General features: G+C 43.9%; 2 protein-coding genes across 21 annotated transcripts in view; both read left to right on the forward strand.

Moving 5' to 3' along the window:
- SYNJ1 (synaptojanin 1) overlaps positions 1-3,291 on the forward strand; it is a 49,982-nt gene extending 46,691 nt beyond the window's left edge. For 13 of the 18 annotated variants that reach the window (XM_039554435.1, XM_039554431.1, XM_039554467.1 and 10 more), the window contains one exon: positions 1,179-3,291. In XM_039554435.1, the coding sequence (XP_039410369.1) occupies positions 1,179-2,030 (852 nt within the window). In that variant the 3' untranslated portion in view covers positions 2,031-3,291. The remainder of the gene's footprint in view (positions 1-1,178) is intronic. The other 5 variants (XM_039554485.1, XM_039554513.1, XM_039554508.1 and 2 more) reach the window with 2 other exon arrangements.
- Positions 3,292-4,363: 1,072 nt separating this feature from the next.
- Positions 4,364-14,704, forward strand: part of CFAP298 (cilia and flagella associated protein 298) — a 39,857-nt gene continuing 29,516 nt past the window's right edge. Inside the window, exons 1-7 of one of the 3 annotated variants that reach the window (XM_039554564.1) lie at positions 4,364-4,723; positions 5,832-5,999; positions 7,182-7,249; positions 8,754-8,912; positions 9,247-9,378; positions 10,705-10,800; positions 10,890-11,534. In XM_039554564.1, the coding sequence (XP_039410498.1) occupies positions 4,585-4,723; positions 5,832-5,999; positions 7,182-7,249; positions 8,754-8,912; positions 9,247-9,378; positions 10,705-10,800; positions 10,890-11,000 (873 nt within the window). In that variant the 5' untranslated portion in view covers positions 4,364-4,584 and the 3' untranslated portion in view covers positions 11,001-11,534. Of the gene's footprint in view, positions 4,724-5,831; positions 6,000-7,181; positions 7,250-8,753; positions 8,913-9,246; positions 9,379-10,704; positions 10,801-10,889; positions 13,097-14,704 lie in introns of those variants that run through there. The other 2 variants (XR_005602269.1, XM_039554558.1) reach the window with 2 other exon arrangements.

A 14,704-nucleotide genomic window follows, 5' to 3' on the forward strand; every position in this document is an offset into this window, starting at 1 on the left:
CTCTTTAAAGCAAATAAATCCTGATGCTATTGCACTGTCAAAATATTTTTCAAACTAAACCCCATATTTCACATTTCTCAGGGAACAGAGAACTTACTATGACCCAAAGTAAAATAAACTGTTACAATTTTAAAAGCATTTGGTTCCAGAATTACTCAGAACAAATTTTTACTTAGAATAAGGAGCAATTTGGATTCATAGTTTCTTTGGGATCTTGTGCTTTTAAATGGCCACAGAGTTTAACCAGCTGGTGCCAGGCTGCATTTGATTTCTATTCCTTCTACAGTTCAATTTTTCACATTTTCCCTTAAAGTTACTCAATGCCTTTGTTTTAATATTATTTTGCAAAAGGCTTCAACTATAGACGGCTAGTTCAACTGTTTGGGTATATTAAGTTTATCTGTTGAAATCATAAAATCTTCTTGTAACATTTGAATTCTTAGAAGCTGTTTTAACTTCGGCTTAATTCATTTGATAAGGGGAAGTTCCAAACTCTATTCTGTCGGTGTGCATACTGAACAAAGTAGGTACTCCACCTTTTTGGACAGTTCATACGAGGTAAAAAAGTTGCATTGTTGTTTGAAGCAATGTATAAAAACAGGAATATTTTGGTTTTAAAAGCTGAGAAATTCTGTGGAGAAAATGATCTTCTCCAAGGGTAACTTGTTATTTTAAATGTGAAACCAGTGATTGTCCCTTTCCATGCCAAGAAGTACTGGAGATGCCTACGGATGCCTGTCTACATAGAAATGTCTGACTGCATATTCTAATAACACTAATGTTTCCTTTCATTGTGGTGCTTTAATGCTGCTTGTAACATCAGTATGATAAATTCCCAAACAATGTAACCTGGAGCTTTTCATTTCATAGTTGTGCTGGGCTATCCCTTGTTTACTCTACAGTAGCATTTCCCGAACATTTTCTTACCCAACTTTCACTTAGTGTTTTTTGCTAGGATTGTGACCTGCAGGAAGCAGGTTCCAGCTGCATCAGCTGCTGAGGGGAGGAAGTGGTGTTTAACAACTTACAGGCTTTTTGTTAGGCAGGGGGTTCAGGCTGTTGTTTCTGTTCTAGTTAAAGCAAAATTGGGTTTAAGCTTCAGCTGACGAGTGAGAATGGGGGAGATAGGAATAACCCAGAACCAGCTGTGATTCCTGAGCACGTTGTTTCCTTTGCAGCTGAATCCCAACGGGACATGCATCACTAACCCTGAACCCCAGCTCAACAGTGACCCTTTTGAAGACCTGTCATTACAGCTGCTCGTGTCCAAGATGCAGACGTCTGTCCAAACATCACCTGCTCCAACCTTAAACCAGAAGGAGTTGATACAGTTGCCTTCAGCAACACAAAGAAGTGCTGATAATTTGAAAACTGTAAATTGCATGCCAGCAATGCCTCCTATTCCAACCTTTCACTCATCCCAGGAGCATCAGCACAGCTCTCCAAATCCCTTTATTACTGGGCTGAACTGCTCAAATCCATTCACTGAAAGAACTCCTAACGCTGGGAACCCCTTTAGGACAGAAACGCGGGAGTCTGGGATAACCTCACAGGTACTGGTAGGACCTGCTGCTTCCCACCCATTCCCTTCTCTGCCCCCCCCCAGCTGTAACACAAGCAAGCCTGTATTTCCTGTAGATGCAACTGAAAACACATTTTGCTTGCGAAGTAAATCTCTCAAGGTAGAAAACATACAGCCCAAAGGGTGGGTGACATTTGACGAGGATGAGAACTTCAACATGAAGCTAAAGCCATCTGCAAGTGTCCCGGATTTTAAGCGACTCGGCTCCGGGAAATCAGCTGGATGCCCAAGTTTGCTGGGAACTGAACAGAAGACTTTCCTTGGTTCGGACTTTAACTTTGATGGTGACTGGAATAAAAGTTCTACTGATTGCTTCTGTACAATGCCAGCAAGAAAACCACCTGCACCCCCTGTACCATCCAGAGCAACCAGCAACAGGTCCCCCGCAGATCCCTTCCCCTCCCCGGCACCCAAGGTGTCACCAACTCATGATTTTACAGAAAGATAGATGGTCAGAGATACATGAGGTAATATTTGTCGCTACATTTATCCAGTAGAATAATTGGGCATTTGAGATTATTCTGTGTGCAATAATTAATTGTAAAATGCACTGAAACTTAACTCTGCTCATAAAAAGCCACTTCTGCTTGTGTATAAATTTTGAATGTGTATATATGGTGGAGCACAAAAAATTGTCTGAAGTTTATTAAAATCCCGATGTAATAGTATTTGAATACACAAAAAGAGATGGGTGAGCTACTGTCTCACTAAAATCTATCAATCCTGGACATAGATTTTGCTTAGGGAGCTCTTTCATTTCTGTTCCCCTTTGTGGAATTTCACAAGAAGAGGCTCCCTACTGGTAGCCTCCCCCCTCCCTTTTGACTGTTTTGTTAGTTGATATTTATAAGTATTTACCAAAGAGCTGCCAAAGTTTATTGAGATTTGAATGTTGACAAGTATTGTTTAGAAGCTGTTTAATTTATAACAGAGGCTATGGATATTTGTGAAGCTTATATTTGAATTTGAGGCACAACAAAAATAGTTTACTTTCAGAATAGAAACAAAACTTTGCATATTAATATATTAAATTACTCTCCTGCGTCAGTACATTTCAGTTATTAAATCCTATTGTGACATACACTCACTAGCACTAATTCAGAATAATTGTTCCATATCATCCATTTATTCATTACTATTTTAACTATACTTCTTTTTTTTTTCCACAAATTGGAAACAGCTGATACAGCAAGCTTTTCCTCAACCTCTGGAAAAAAAATCCCCTTGGCTTCTGAGATACAAAGCAGTATTTACCAGTTGCAGCCTATGTAGGGTGCCAGCCAGGGGGTGAAACAACACGCTTGGATTGTATTTAGAGTAGTGAAACACCCCAGGGCAGCACGCTTTTTACATCCTCAAATGCTCTCACAGTATGATCCGTGAAATAATCCACTATTCCTTCGGACAGCCCCTGGTCAGCCATGAGCTGCAGCCGCCTAGAGGAGTGACAGTGAGTTTTCTATTGCGCTTTTTTCCGTTCAGGTCATTCAAGTTGTACATTTGGAACAGCAGTGGTACTACTTGTGCTTCAGTGTGTGAGTTACCTTGTTTTATGCTGTTGCTGCAAACATCTGTGTGGTTGATGTTTTGGTATATTCTTACATTAGCAAACCAAATTTGGGGGGGAACTTTTGCTAGTGGGAGTCACGTGATCAATATGTTGTCAAATATTTAATTGCAGTGATTAAAAACTATCTGTCTGAACTGTACCTGGTGTGCGGCACCTCTGCACTTCACAGGACTGTGGGGACCACGGGGAATGCTCCAGAATTCCAGCACCTGTATAAATATACATACATATATATATATATGAGCTGTAGTAAGGCGCTGCCGTGTGTTGACGGGGGCAACGAGCAACAGTAAACGCTGTGAAAACACAGAGGATGGAGGTGGGACCCACTCCCCACATGTCCCTGGACTCTGTTCCCGGTGTTCCCTGTCCCGGTCCCACTCACCTGTCCATGGCTGTTTCCCCTGGGACACCCAGGTATGCGTGAAATATTCCTGCCCTTATGATCCCGGTGGTTCCTCTCTCTCTGTGCCCCTGTGTTACCAAATCCTCTAAAATGTTCAGGATAAATAAAGCCCTCTAAGACCATCTTTTTAGTGTCAGCGAGTCAGGCATTACTTTACTCTTGGCCAGGGGATGTGTGGCTGACAAAATTCCAGCCTCCACACAGACCCTGATACAGAACTTTTGCACTTACTGATACGCTTTAGTAAACAAAGACGTTAATGTTTACTGGTTCTAAATTACATAATTATCTTTCATTCATTAGTAATCTGTCCTTTAATGGTTACTGATTTCTCACTTCTTATGCTAATTAGTCCATATTTTTAGTCGTCTTCTATATTTCCCTTTAGTAGGGAATTTCCAATGCTGAGTCTTTATCTGGTAGTTTCTGCAGTGTCCTTGTGATCCATAAATTCTGCTTTCTAGATGTCCAACCTCACCACTCCCTCTTTCTCCCCCGGGCTTTGTTCATGGGAGCATATCAGAGTTAGTTTCTCGAAACTGAATGTTTCAGTACTTTTGCCAAGCTGTTCCCACAAAAATAGCTTATGACAATTTTTCTAAATGCTGGCTGAGAGCAATTTAAGAATAGTCCACTATTTATAATTTATATACGTATAGGTGACGATTAATTAAAATAATTAATTTAAAAGGCAATTAAACTCCTTAACTGCAATTATTGAGACGTTCTAGTGTTTCCAACACCGGGCGCGGCGCGCGAGCCCTTCAAGCGGCTCCCGTGCCCTCACGGGGTGGCCGGAAGCGGAAGCGGCCGCGGGACCGGCGGAGGCGCCGTTGCGGTGGCGGCGTCTCCGGAGTGGCCCGGCGGATCCCGAAGGATCCTGGTGCTGCCGGCGGGGGCGGCAGCGGCCCCACCGCGCTCTCAGGGCGTCCCGAAGCGCCGGGCGCGGCCGGTCCCCGCGCTCCCTCCGTGCCTCCGGTATCCAGGGACTCGGCTCCGTTGCTGAGGGGCCGCCCCGCCCCGGCCATGGTGCGGCTGCATGTGAAGCGCGGCGGCGAGAGCCAGTTTCTTCTGGAGACGCCGGGCAGCGCCCGCCTGGCCGAGCTGGCGCCGCTCGCCGCCCGCATCCACAACGGGCGGCTGAAGGTGCAGCGCCTGTGCTCAGGTACCGCTGGGGGCCGCGCGGGGCGGGAACGGCCCTCAGGCGCCGCCCGGGCAGCGGGAACGCGCCGCCTCCCCACTTAATGGGGCCGTGATCGCACAGTGCCACCGCGTGTGAATTCCCGCCTTTGGTATTTTAGTGAGGGCACTGCACAGCGCTGAAAATTCTCTCGCTGTGTGTGCCGGCAGCGGCTGCTTAAGTCACGGAATCGCGGAATGGTTTGGACTGGGAGGGACCTGAAAGCTCATGCGGTCCCACCCCCTGCCGTGGACAGGGACATCTTCCACTATCCCAGGTTGCTCCAGGCCCCATCCAACCTGAACTTGGACGCTTCCAGGGTTCCAGGGGCAGCCACAGCTTTTCTGGGCAACCTGTGCCAGGGCCTCCCCACCCTCACAGGGAAGAATTTCTTCCTGATATCCGATCTAACCCTGCCCTCTGTCAGTTTGAAGCCGTTCCCCCTTGTCCTGTCACTCCAGACCCCTGTCCAAAGTCCTCCTTCAGGGCACTGTGAAGTGCTCCCTTATGACCAGCAGTCCCCCAACAGGTGTGTGAGGTTATATTGGCCACCACATGCATCCCCTGACATGCAATGGAGTCTGTGATGTGTCTGAATTAGCGCTGAGTTCACTTCCGAGGCAGCTTTGAAAAACCTTTCCTGCCCCACCGTAGGGCTGTCAGAGCAGAGATTCCTGTCAGGTGAGCCTGACCTGGGGCTGCAGTTGACCCACACCTGCTGTGCACCAGCCACAGTGTTTGTGGGGTGTCTGAGGCCATACTGAGGCTGCTCTGAAATTTAAAAAATCTGACTAGGGAAATACCAAAAAGAAAAGGTTTATGGCCAGAAAGTACCATGCAGGTTTGCGTCCCTGCAAGTGTCATTTGTTATGTTGTTTTACGGGTATGTGAAATGTATAAATTTCAACATTATTACAGCATCCGTATCTATATATATGTGTTTATAGCCCTCATTATTTATTCCCTGTACTTACTTGTTGAAAAACTGAAAGCTAGGGGCACAGCTTACCTGCATGTACATCATGTGAAAGCCTTTTGGAAATGGACTATAGTAACAGAGACTTTTAATCTTGTTCTCTAAACACTCTTAAAGAGATGGAGGAGCTAGCAGAGCATGGTATTTCCTTGCCATACAATATGCAAGGACTGGCAGATGAGCAGATCGAAGAGCTGAAGTTAAAGGATGAGTGGGCAGAGAAGTGTGTCCCAAGCGGTGGAAGTGTCTTCAGGAAGGATGAAATGGGGCGAAGAAATGGATTTGGTAAGTCAAATGTAAATGCTTGCTTCTCTCCCTTCAGACACAGATAATCCATAATATAATAGGGAACAACAAATCCCTAATTCTGGAATAGGATAGCCAAACTAATGGTTAAACACACAGGAATTCTGTCTTGGGTTACAGCCTGGGGTAATGCTGATTTACAAGCCTAAAGAGCAGTATCTCTCTTCAGCACATAAACAATCACCAGGAGCAAGTTTGACTGTTCCAGTTTAGTTTACTCTCCCGATTTGTAAATGTACACTTCAGAACTGGTTTTCTCCGGGGACTCCAAGATACATTAACAAGTTGTTTTTCTAATATTCCTTTTTTCTCATTGCCTGGGACTCAGATTCACTGAACATGTGTTTGTAAGTGGGAGGACAGCCTTATGATATTGACAAAGTTGGAGTATTGAACAGTGTGTATATGTAAGCCAAACCAAGTACTATCAAATGATGCACTTAAGTGGGACATAAGCTGGGAATGAGTATGCTTTAGCAGTATTGTTGTTTTTGAGGACAGGCTTGTTATATCAACTAAAACAGGTAACTGTGATATGAAATGTACAGTGAGTTTGCAAAACTGTCTGTGCTATTAGATTGAGATTTTAATTAGAACAAAACACAACTGCAAGCTGTTATGCCCACTTAAAGCACGTCCGCTAGTACAGCCCACAACAGGCCAGCAAGGAAGGAGCCTTGGTTTATGTTTTGGAGGGTATGGGATTATGTTTGTTGCTTTCTACTTAGTACCTTTGTCCCAAATGAAGTTCCAGGTCATAGAACCATGGAATCACAGGATGGTTTGGGTTGGAAAGGACCGTAAAGCTCATCCTGTTCCAGTCCGCTGCCATGGGCAAGGATGCTTCCCACCAGACCACACTGCTCCAAGGCCTGTCCAGCCTGGCCTTGGACACTTCCAGGGGTCCAGGGGCAAATACCAGTCACATGTCTTTGGGGAAAAGTGAGTTTATTTGTCCTGTGAAAAATACTGCTTGTTTCTTAAGTTAGTAAGAAGTACAGGAATGAACTATCCAACTGGCAAATAGGCTGTAGCTTGGTGGTGTTTCTCCGGCTTTACGATTTCGTACTGTTTCATTTGCTCACACTGGGGTCTGGACAGGTTGTGTGCTTGGTTTCTTGGCAGTAAGTGTAAACTATGAAATATGTATCTTACTTTTAGCTCCAAATGAAAAAATGCAGCAAGTTATAAAGAAGACAGTAGAGGAAGCCAAGGCATTAATCTCTAAGGTAAGTTTCCTCAAGTGGTGTGTGGGGCTTTCCTAAAAAGTGCTGTGGAGCTGGGCATCTTAAATGAAACCAGACTTTTCAGTGCAAGGACTGACAGTTGTTGCAAAATGCCATGAAGTGAATAGCATAATAAAATCTGACATTTTGGTTAATGATTTTCTTCGAGGCTTTTGGTGAGTGGTTCAACAGGTTAAGGAATCAGATACTAAACTCCAAGGGAATGCTGGCAGCCGAGCCCGTGTGGAATGATTAAAGCACGTTCACCCAAAGAACGCATCCACGCAATTTGCTATTGATGTGTTCTTTGGGTGAATGCTTGTCATGCTTTCTGGTGAAAAATTAACTACATTCTGTGCTGTTCTTGGAGTTCATGAAGTCTTTTGACTTTTATGTGCAATTAATTGAAAAATGTGTTCTAATCTCTTAGATTATCACAGAATCACAGATGATTTGGTTTGGAAGGGGCTTGAAAGGTCATTCAGTCCCACCCCATTGCCATGGTTAGGGATGCCTTCCACTAGACCAGGTTGCTCAGAGCTCAATCCAGCCTGGCCTTGAACACTTCCAGGGTTGGGGCAGGGATTAGGCCTTGGTTTGGCAAGCACTTGGACTCATGCTCAGTCCTGCTGAGTGTGTCCGTTCAAAGACAAGCACAAGGTTTGCCCTGATGGCATGGTGCTCTCAGGTATTCAAATTCACATTACCAGATCTGTAGGTGCTCTGTGTTGTGTTTCAGCTTTTGTAGGACTTTGCAACACAAATTTAGTAATTTGTGAATGGAGTTAAGGATAGTTTGGGAAGTGGTTTATTTGGTTCACCACTTGATAAAGACAAAAGAGAAGAAATGTGCCTGTGTATTTGAGGTTGCACTGGCCAGTTAGCCAGATCAAGAACGTCCACAAGGAGGCAACATTCCCTTACCCTAGTACTTAAGAAACTCTTAAATCTGTTGGGAAGAACTTAATTTCTTCTCTTCCAGATGTCATGTTTCTTCTTTATCTCTGCAGTAGGATTTAGAATGATCTCAAGTACTTGGTCTTACACGTCTCTGCGTGAGCTGTGCAATTTGCCAAGCTTTACACTTCTGCTCATGTGTGCTTTACTTTTTTCTCAAGTTTTAAGCCCCTTCTCTATCCCTCACTTTAATTCTGCTGGCTTGAATCATGTTCATGAGTCACAAGTGCTTGGAGCCAAAGCATTCCTGTCTGGTATCTGTGGTCATATGTGTCCTGGTTTGAGTCCTGTGTCCCACAGGCCGTTGTCTCCTGCACAATTTAGTGAAGATCTCCTTTTTTTGTTTCCTCCCCCATCCCATGTAAGCAGGCGAAACAGAGGCGCCAAAGGTGAGAGATGTATTCCAATGAGGAAATTTGCACTCCTAATATCTTTGTGCAGCCTGTTAGCTCTGCTCAGATAGCCCATCACTGAACCTTTGAACTAGGCACAAAGCAAAGTCTTTCTGCAGGTTTGTTTGTATTGCCAATGATCCTTGTCTGTATTTCAGAAACAAGTTCAGGCCAATGTGTGTGTTAATATGGAGATGGTGAAAGATGCGTTGGAGCAGCTCCGAGGGGCTGTGATGATTGTGTATCCAATGGGATTGCCTCCACATGATCCAATTAGGATGGAGTTTGAAGATAAAGAAGACTTGTCAGGAACTCATGTATGCAGTGATGTATTCCCTTTATATGTAGTCCCTGGGTTAAACATGGGCTATGCTGTTCTTCTTATCAGTGAAGGTTGTTTTCACCTCCAATATGGAGAATTTGTTGCCCAAGGTGTTTCTATTAGATCAAGATTGAATGGAATATAAATAAAAATGCCATAGGTGAGTATGAGGAGAAAGACGTAGAAGTAGAGTGTAAAATTACACTTCATGTAAGGAATTCCAGAAAGATTTTTTTTTTTTCCCCAGAAAAAAAAAAAAATTCCGGTTTTTGAAAAAAAAAGCAAGAAACAACACTCTTCAACTCTTCACCTTATTTATTTTGTCACAGGCTGGAACCGAAGTTATAAAAGAATCGGAAGCACAGCTGTGGTGGGCAGGAAAGCAGTTGGAAGAAACAAAGTTGCTCTCTGACTATGTAGGCAAAAATGAGAAAACAACCATCATTGTCAAGATCCAGAAAGTGAGTATTGCTCGGAGATTGCTCTACAAGTTCCTCACCCTTGGTTATCTGTTCTCTGTGGGAGAGAACTATCCCTAGGAGTGTAAAATGGATTAGATTAGTTCCAGCTTGAGCATCTTAAAACTGTATATCTATTTTATGGTTTGAATGGATTATACTCTTGAGTTTTTCTTCAGTAATTCTTTAGCCTGTCAGTTATGTACTATAGTTGGTTGCTACTTCTTGCTCCATAGTGTTTTTGTCAAGTACAAAGAGGTATTTAAAGAATAGATGAAATACAAACTGAAAAGTTTTATGGCCAATCTTGCCACCTGCAGGTTCTGCAGTGCATCCCTGAGAAGGGGGTAAGTCAGGTGATTTATGTGTTTGTCACTTAGAAGATCAGAATTGCTTTCTCTTTCCTCTCAGGGTCACTGGAAAATGGTGTGGCATCTCAGTAGCCACTGAAGTCTAGGGTCCCAGGAATGTTGTCTGTTTAATTAGCTGAAGGACCTGCTCAAAGAATGTGGTGCAGTATAGGAGTTTGTCTCTGCCTAAACTGCCTCAGACTCTGTTCGTTCTTGAGAGCATTCACTATGTCCATGCAAGATGCTGTGTTTGCAGTTGCTGACAGCAGGTGTTTTCTGCTTGGTCCATCATTTCTTCCAGGAGTACAGTAGCCTGGATAAGCAATTTCCTTTTATATGTAGTGGTTTGTAACTCCCTTACTTCCCTGCCTTACTGAGTGCTAAGCCATCCTGTACAGGTCTGTATTAGCAGGGGTGCTAAAGATATGGGCATATCCTGAGATGTCTAGAGTGACATTAAAACAGATGTATTATGTCTTTTAGAGTGGAAACTTAAGTAAAATAGACTCAATCCTGTTGGCATCTTCCACTGATGCCCACAAAATGATTCAGATTTCACAGCATGATTCAGATACAGAGATGAAAAAATAAACCTCACCTGAAAAAATAACCCTTACTTCCCTGTAAGGATAGTGAGGCTCTGGCACAGGTTGCCCAGAGCAGCTGTGGCTGCCCCTGGATCCCTGGAAGTGTCCAAGGCCAGGTTGGACAGGGCTTGGAGCAACCTGGGGTAGTGGAAAGCGTCCCTGCCCATGGCAGGGGCTTGGAATTAAAATATCTTCAAGGTCCCTTCCAACCCAAACCATTCTGGGATTCTATGAATGCAGAAGCAGTTTCTCAGCATTTATTTTCCTGTCCTGAGGGACCTTATTAAATTTGACAATCCAGTTGTCTGAAGAAAGGTTTTTGATGTCTCTGTGTAGCAGTTTCTCCTTTGTATCACAAATGCCATCGGCAACATTTACAATTTCCCTTCCAGAAAGGACAAGGAGCTCCAGGGCGGGAGCCTGTGATCAGTCATGAGGAGCAAAAAGAGATGATGCTGTACTACTACAGGAAGCAGGAGGAGCTGAAGGTAAGTGTTCTTTTGGAGCCTGAGAGCTGAGCTGCTCCGATAGAGCTCAGGCTGCGTCCCTCACCGCCTCCCTCCCCTCTCTGCCACAGAAACTGGAGGAGGAGGACGACGACTCGTTTCTAAATGCTGAGTGGGCAGACAACCATGCTCTGAAAAGGCAATTTCACGGTGTGAAAGACATCAAATGGGGTCCAAGATGAAGCTCTGCAAACCCCTTCTTAAGCTGCTCAGTTGATGCTCTTGTTTGCAGCAAGGACCTGTTTTGTGTGTGGTAGATTCTTCTGACAGCAGCTGAAATTTTCACTTCTGTGGCCTTAGGTGTTCAATAAATGTTCATATTTCTCCGTGACTGCAGCAGCACTTCTCTCTGCAAAGAATTCAACCAATTCTCTTGAAGTTTGGTATTTTATTAGAAACTTGTAATTTGGATATGGAAGTGTCAATCTATTTCATAGATAATAGGTCTAGTAAATATGCACTGGAATGTTTGGTGTTGTTCAGTGGTCTTTATACTCTCTTCTCATTCTTACTGTTAGATGGTGTTCTCTGGAGGAGGTAATTTATTTTATAGGAGATGAGCTTCCCCCAACTAATCCAGGGAGAATGAAGGTTTTTTTATGTGCTTGTTCACATTTCGACATAGCTGTTTCCAAACCATCGTTTTGAAATGAGGTAGCCTCTTAATAATTGTTTAAAGGAAGTGTTTTTGTATAAACACGAGTAACATCCTTGTGGACTGCTTCATTTTCATTATTTGCGTTTAGTTTTTATTGCTGGTATATAGAGGTTGACAGAAATTTGTATACAAAAGTAAGCATCATTTGCAGGTAGATTGAATAAATAAACCCAAGTTGAATAGGACCCGATCTCTAAGATGGAAGTAAAAAAATCATCACTTTCCATGTTGGTATGGTTGAAGAGACACAGATCAAGTTAAAAGTTGAGTGTTTGCTGAACTCGCAGCTTGAAGATTGGATGCAGAAAAGATAAGTAATGCCATTCAGTGAACTGTTAATGGTGGATTTACTTCAATCGATGATTTTTTTTATTTTTAGGGAAGTTTTGTGTCTGGTAGTTTTTCTTGAATCTCAACTTTACAGTAATATGGCTTTTTACAAGAAAAATCAGCTTTTCTGAGTTGCAAAACTTCAAATATTTTTTATTTTAAATTTATTTGGAATTATTTCACATGGCAAAAAAGTTTTCTAACAAAACACTTGTTCTACCACTTCCTAAGAGGAAAATCAGTGTCCTGGAGCTTATAATATTCTTATTTCCCCTCTGAAAGCAAGGGAAAAGAAGGCATAGGAAATATTTAACAGAGATTCTGCACTCCTTTGACTGCTGTTCTCTGCTCTAATTGGTGCTGGATTTTTATTTGGCTGAGCAAACTTTCCAAAGCATTGATGCTTTTTGGAGTTCCCACAACAGTGTTTGTTGATCTGCTGGATTCATTTATTGTGACTGAAATTGAATGAACTCACTGGACAAAGATTAAAGAGTACAGGAGCCCAGGAAAGCCTATAGCTATTTAACTGCGCAAGGAGATAATGAGATAGAAACACCACACATAGGTTTGCAAATTTGCAAGTGTTTTGTCTTTCTTTTAAACCACTTATTTCTAGAAGTTTAATAGTAGCCATGCCCTTCCAGAGGGAAAATCCATTCTCTCCCAAAGGAGACACACAGGAGAATATTGCTAAACCTTTTGTTTTGTGGCCTTATCACCATCCTGATGAGTGGAAATGGTTTCCACACGTGGTTTCATTCCTTTTCTCCTTTTCACGGTTTTGCTTTCCCGCATTGCTCTGTTCTCTGCCTTGCCCAGGATTCTGGATAAATAAAAAGGACTTATTTGTTGCTTCCTGCAACCTCACCCAGCATTCCTGGTGACAAACTCGAGACTATTTTCAAGGCAGGAGTGGGGAGTTCAAACAGCTACACTAGCATTGCATGTTTCCTTCCAGCTATTTATGACCCAGCTATTGATGCTGGGTCATAAGCATTTCCAGATGTGTGTCATGCCCACAGCCTTGTGTGGGGCACAAACCAAATAGTCCAAACAACTTGCAAGCTCTCCTTTGCAGTATTTTCTCCTTAGGTTGCTCTCCTGGGAAATTGCAGGGATTTTACTGCTGAAACTCCATCCCACTGCCAGCCTTGAGTGTCCTTCCCATAGCATCACTGCTGCTGCCCCATGGCACCCTCCCCGTGGATACATCAGCCCTCAGCCTGGACGGGGAGTAGATTCCAGCTATGGCACTTCACCTGCTGGCTTTTTCAGGGCTTGGGACAGGTAAGTGCATACCTCATTAATTTTCTATTTTCTCTACTGGATACTTTTTCTGCAGAGGGTGTTGTTTCAGAAAGATCCAAATAATTCAATGTCTGTTTATCAGGTTTTCTCATGTTTTTTTTCATTCTGACTTTCAGACTGCTGTGAACAGTGAATATTTTGGAATGAGGTGAACTGCTAATTGACAGCTTTCCCCAATTAGACTTGGAAAGTGTATGCAAAAAGAATAAAACAGCAACCCAAATTCAGACTATAAATAGTTCAGTCAGAGGAACAGATCCTGAGTGAAGCTTGACCTCCCAGCCTGGAGCAAAAGCTGTTTCCCCTGCCCTGATGACTTGCTTGTGGAGCTGGGGTTTGGACATGGTTTGTCACTACATTGGAGGATCCATTTAAACGAGTATGCATTATTAAGCACTGCACTTCTTTTTCCTCAAAACACATTCCCAGTGGCTGGGAAATGGGAAGCAGCTGGGAAATCTTGGGAAGCAGCTGCTTCTCTGGCACCTGCAGGAATTTTTTACTGTCCGCCCACAGCATGTGGTGGCAGGCGGGGAGGAAAATCAGGAGGGGATCAGGTCTGTTAAATCACTATTTCAATACGAAAGGTCTTTTTCCTCCGAGGCTGTAAAATCAAGGAGAGGAATGGGAGTTGGGAAAAGTGAAACGTTTTGCCCCAAGGAAGGGACTAACTTCTGAGTTTGCAAACTGGTTTCTGCTGATCTGCTGCACTGCAGTTGTTTTGTCACCAGGAATGTAGACCCTGGTTTCATCTGGGAAGCCCAAGGAGGGCTATCAGATGGGTGGGTGTGTGGATGAAGTGAACAAAACAGGGAAAGGACCTGTGTGCCCAGTGGCAGGAGCAAAGGCATTGGGCACAAAATGAAACACAGGAGGGTCCCTCTGAACATCAGGGAACACTTTGTCACTGTGTGGATGGCCGAGCACTGGCACAGGTTGCCCAGAAAGGTTGTGGAGTCTCGTCCTTGGCTGGACCAGGTGCTCTTCAGTGGATCACCCCTAGGGCACACTGACTTTACCTAGCCTTGGGCAAAGTGAAGTCGGGAGGAAAGATAACTCCCAGCTTTTGTTAGGATGGCAGCTTCTGACATCCGAGGCTTTCCAATAAAATGAGGGAAGAAAATGCACAAATTTTAGTGGCTATAAACATTAACTGTCAGACAGATAACTTCCAGAAATGAGCCAGCTGGGTGTCAACTGGCCTGTGGGCCTCAGGCTCTCCAGGAGGGAGTTTCACCAGGACTCAGAGTTCTGGGTAGCCCAGCAGAGCAGGGGGCCCTGGAGCCCCTGCCCTCAGCCTGCTCCAGGTCAGAGCCCAGCCTGCTCCAGTAAAAGAAGAGGATCAGGTTTTTTTCACTAGTATGGTCTGTCAGCAGAGGGAATTGTTGGGATGTCCATCAGTCCCTTCGTATCTGACCAGGAAATGGGTGGCACCTGCCCCATGAGTCAGGAGGAAGGAGCCAGCTCTGGCCCAGAGCCCTCCCCAAAGGCAAACTTGCCTTCTTCCACCCTCAGGACCAAGGCATGGGCTTCTCCAAACCAAAACCTATTAATCAATATCATGCATAGCACAGGTTATGACAACTT

This window comes from Corvus cornix, chromosome 1, assembly GCF_000738735.6.
Source record: "Corvus cornix cornix isolate S_Up_H32 chromosome 1, ASM73873v5, whole genome shotgun sequence".
Classification (NCBI taxonomy): domain Eukaryota; kingdom Metazoa; phylum Chordata; class Aves; order Passeriformes; family Corvidae; genus Corvus; species Corvus cornix.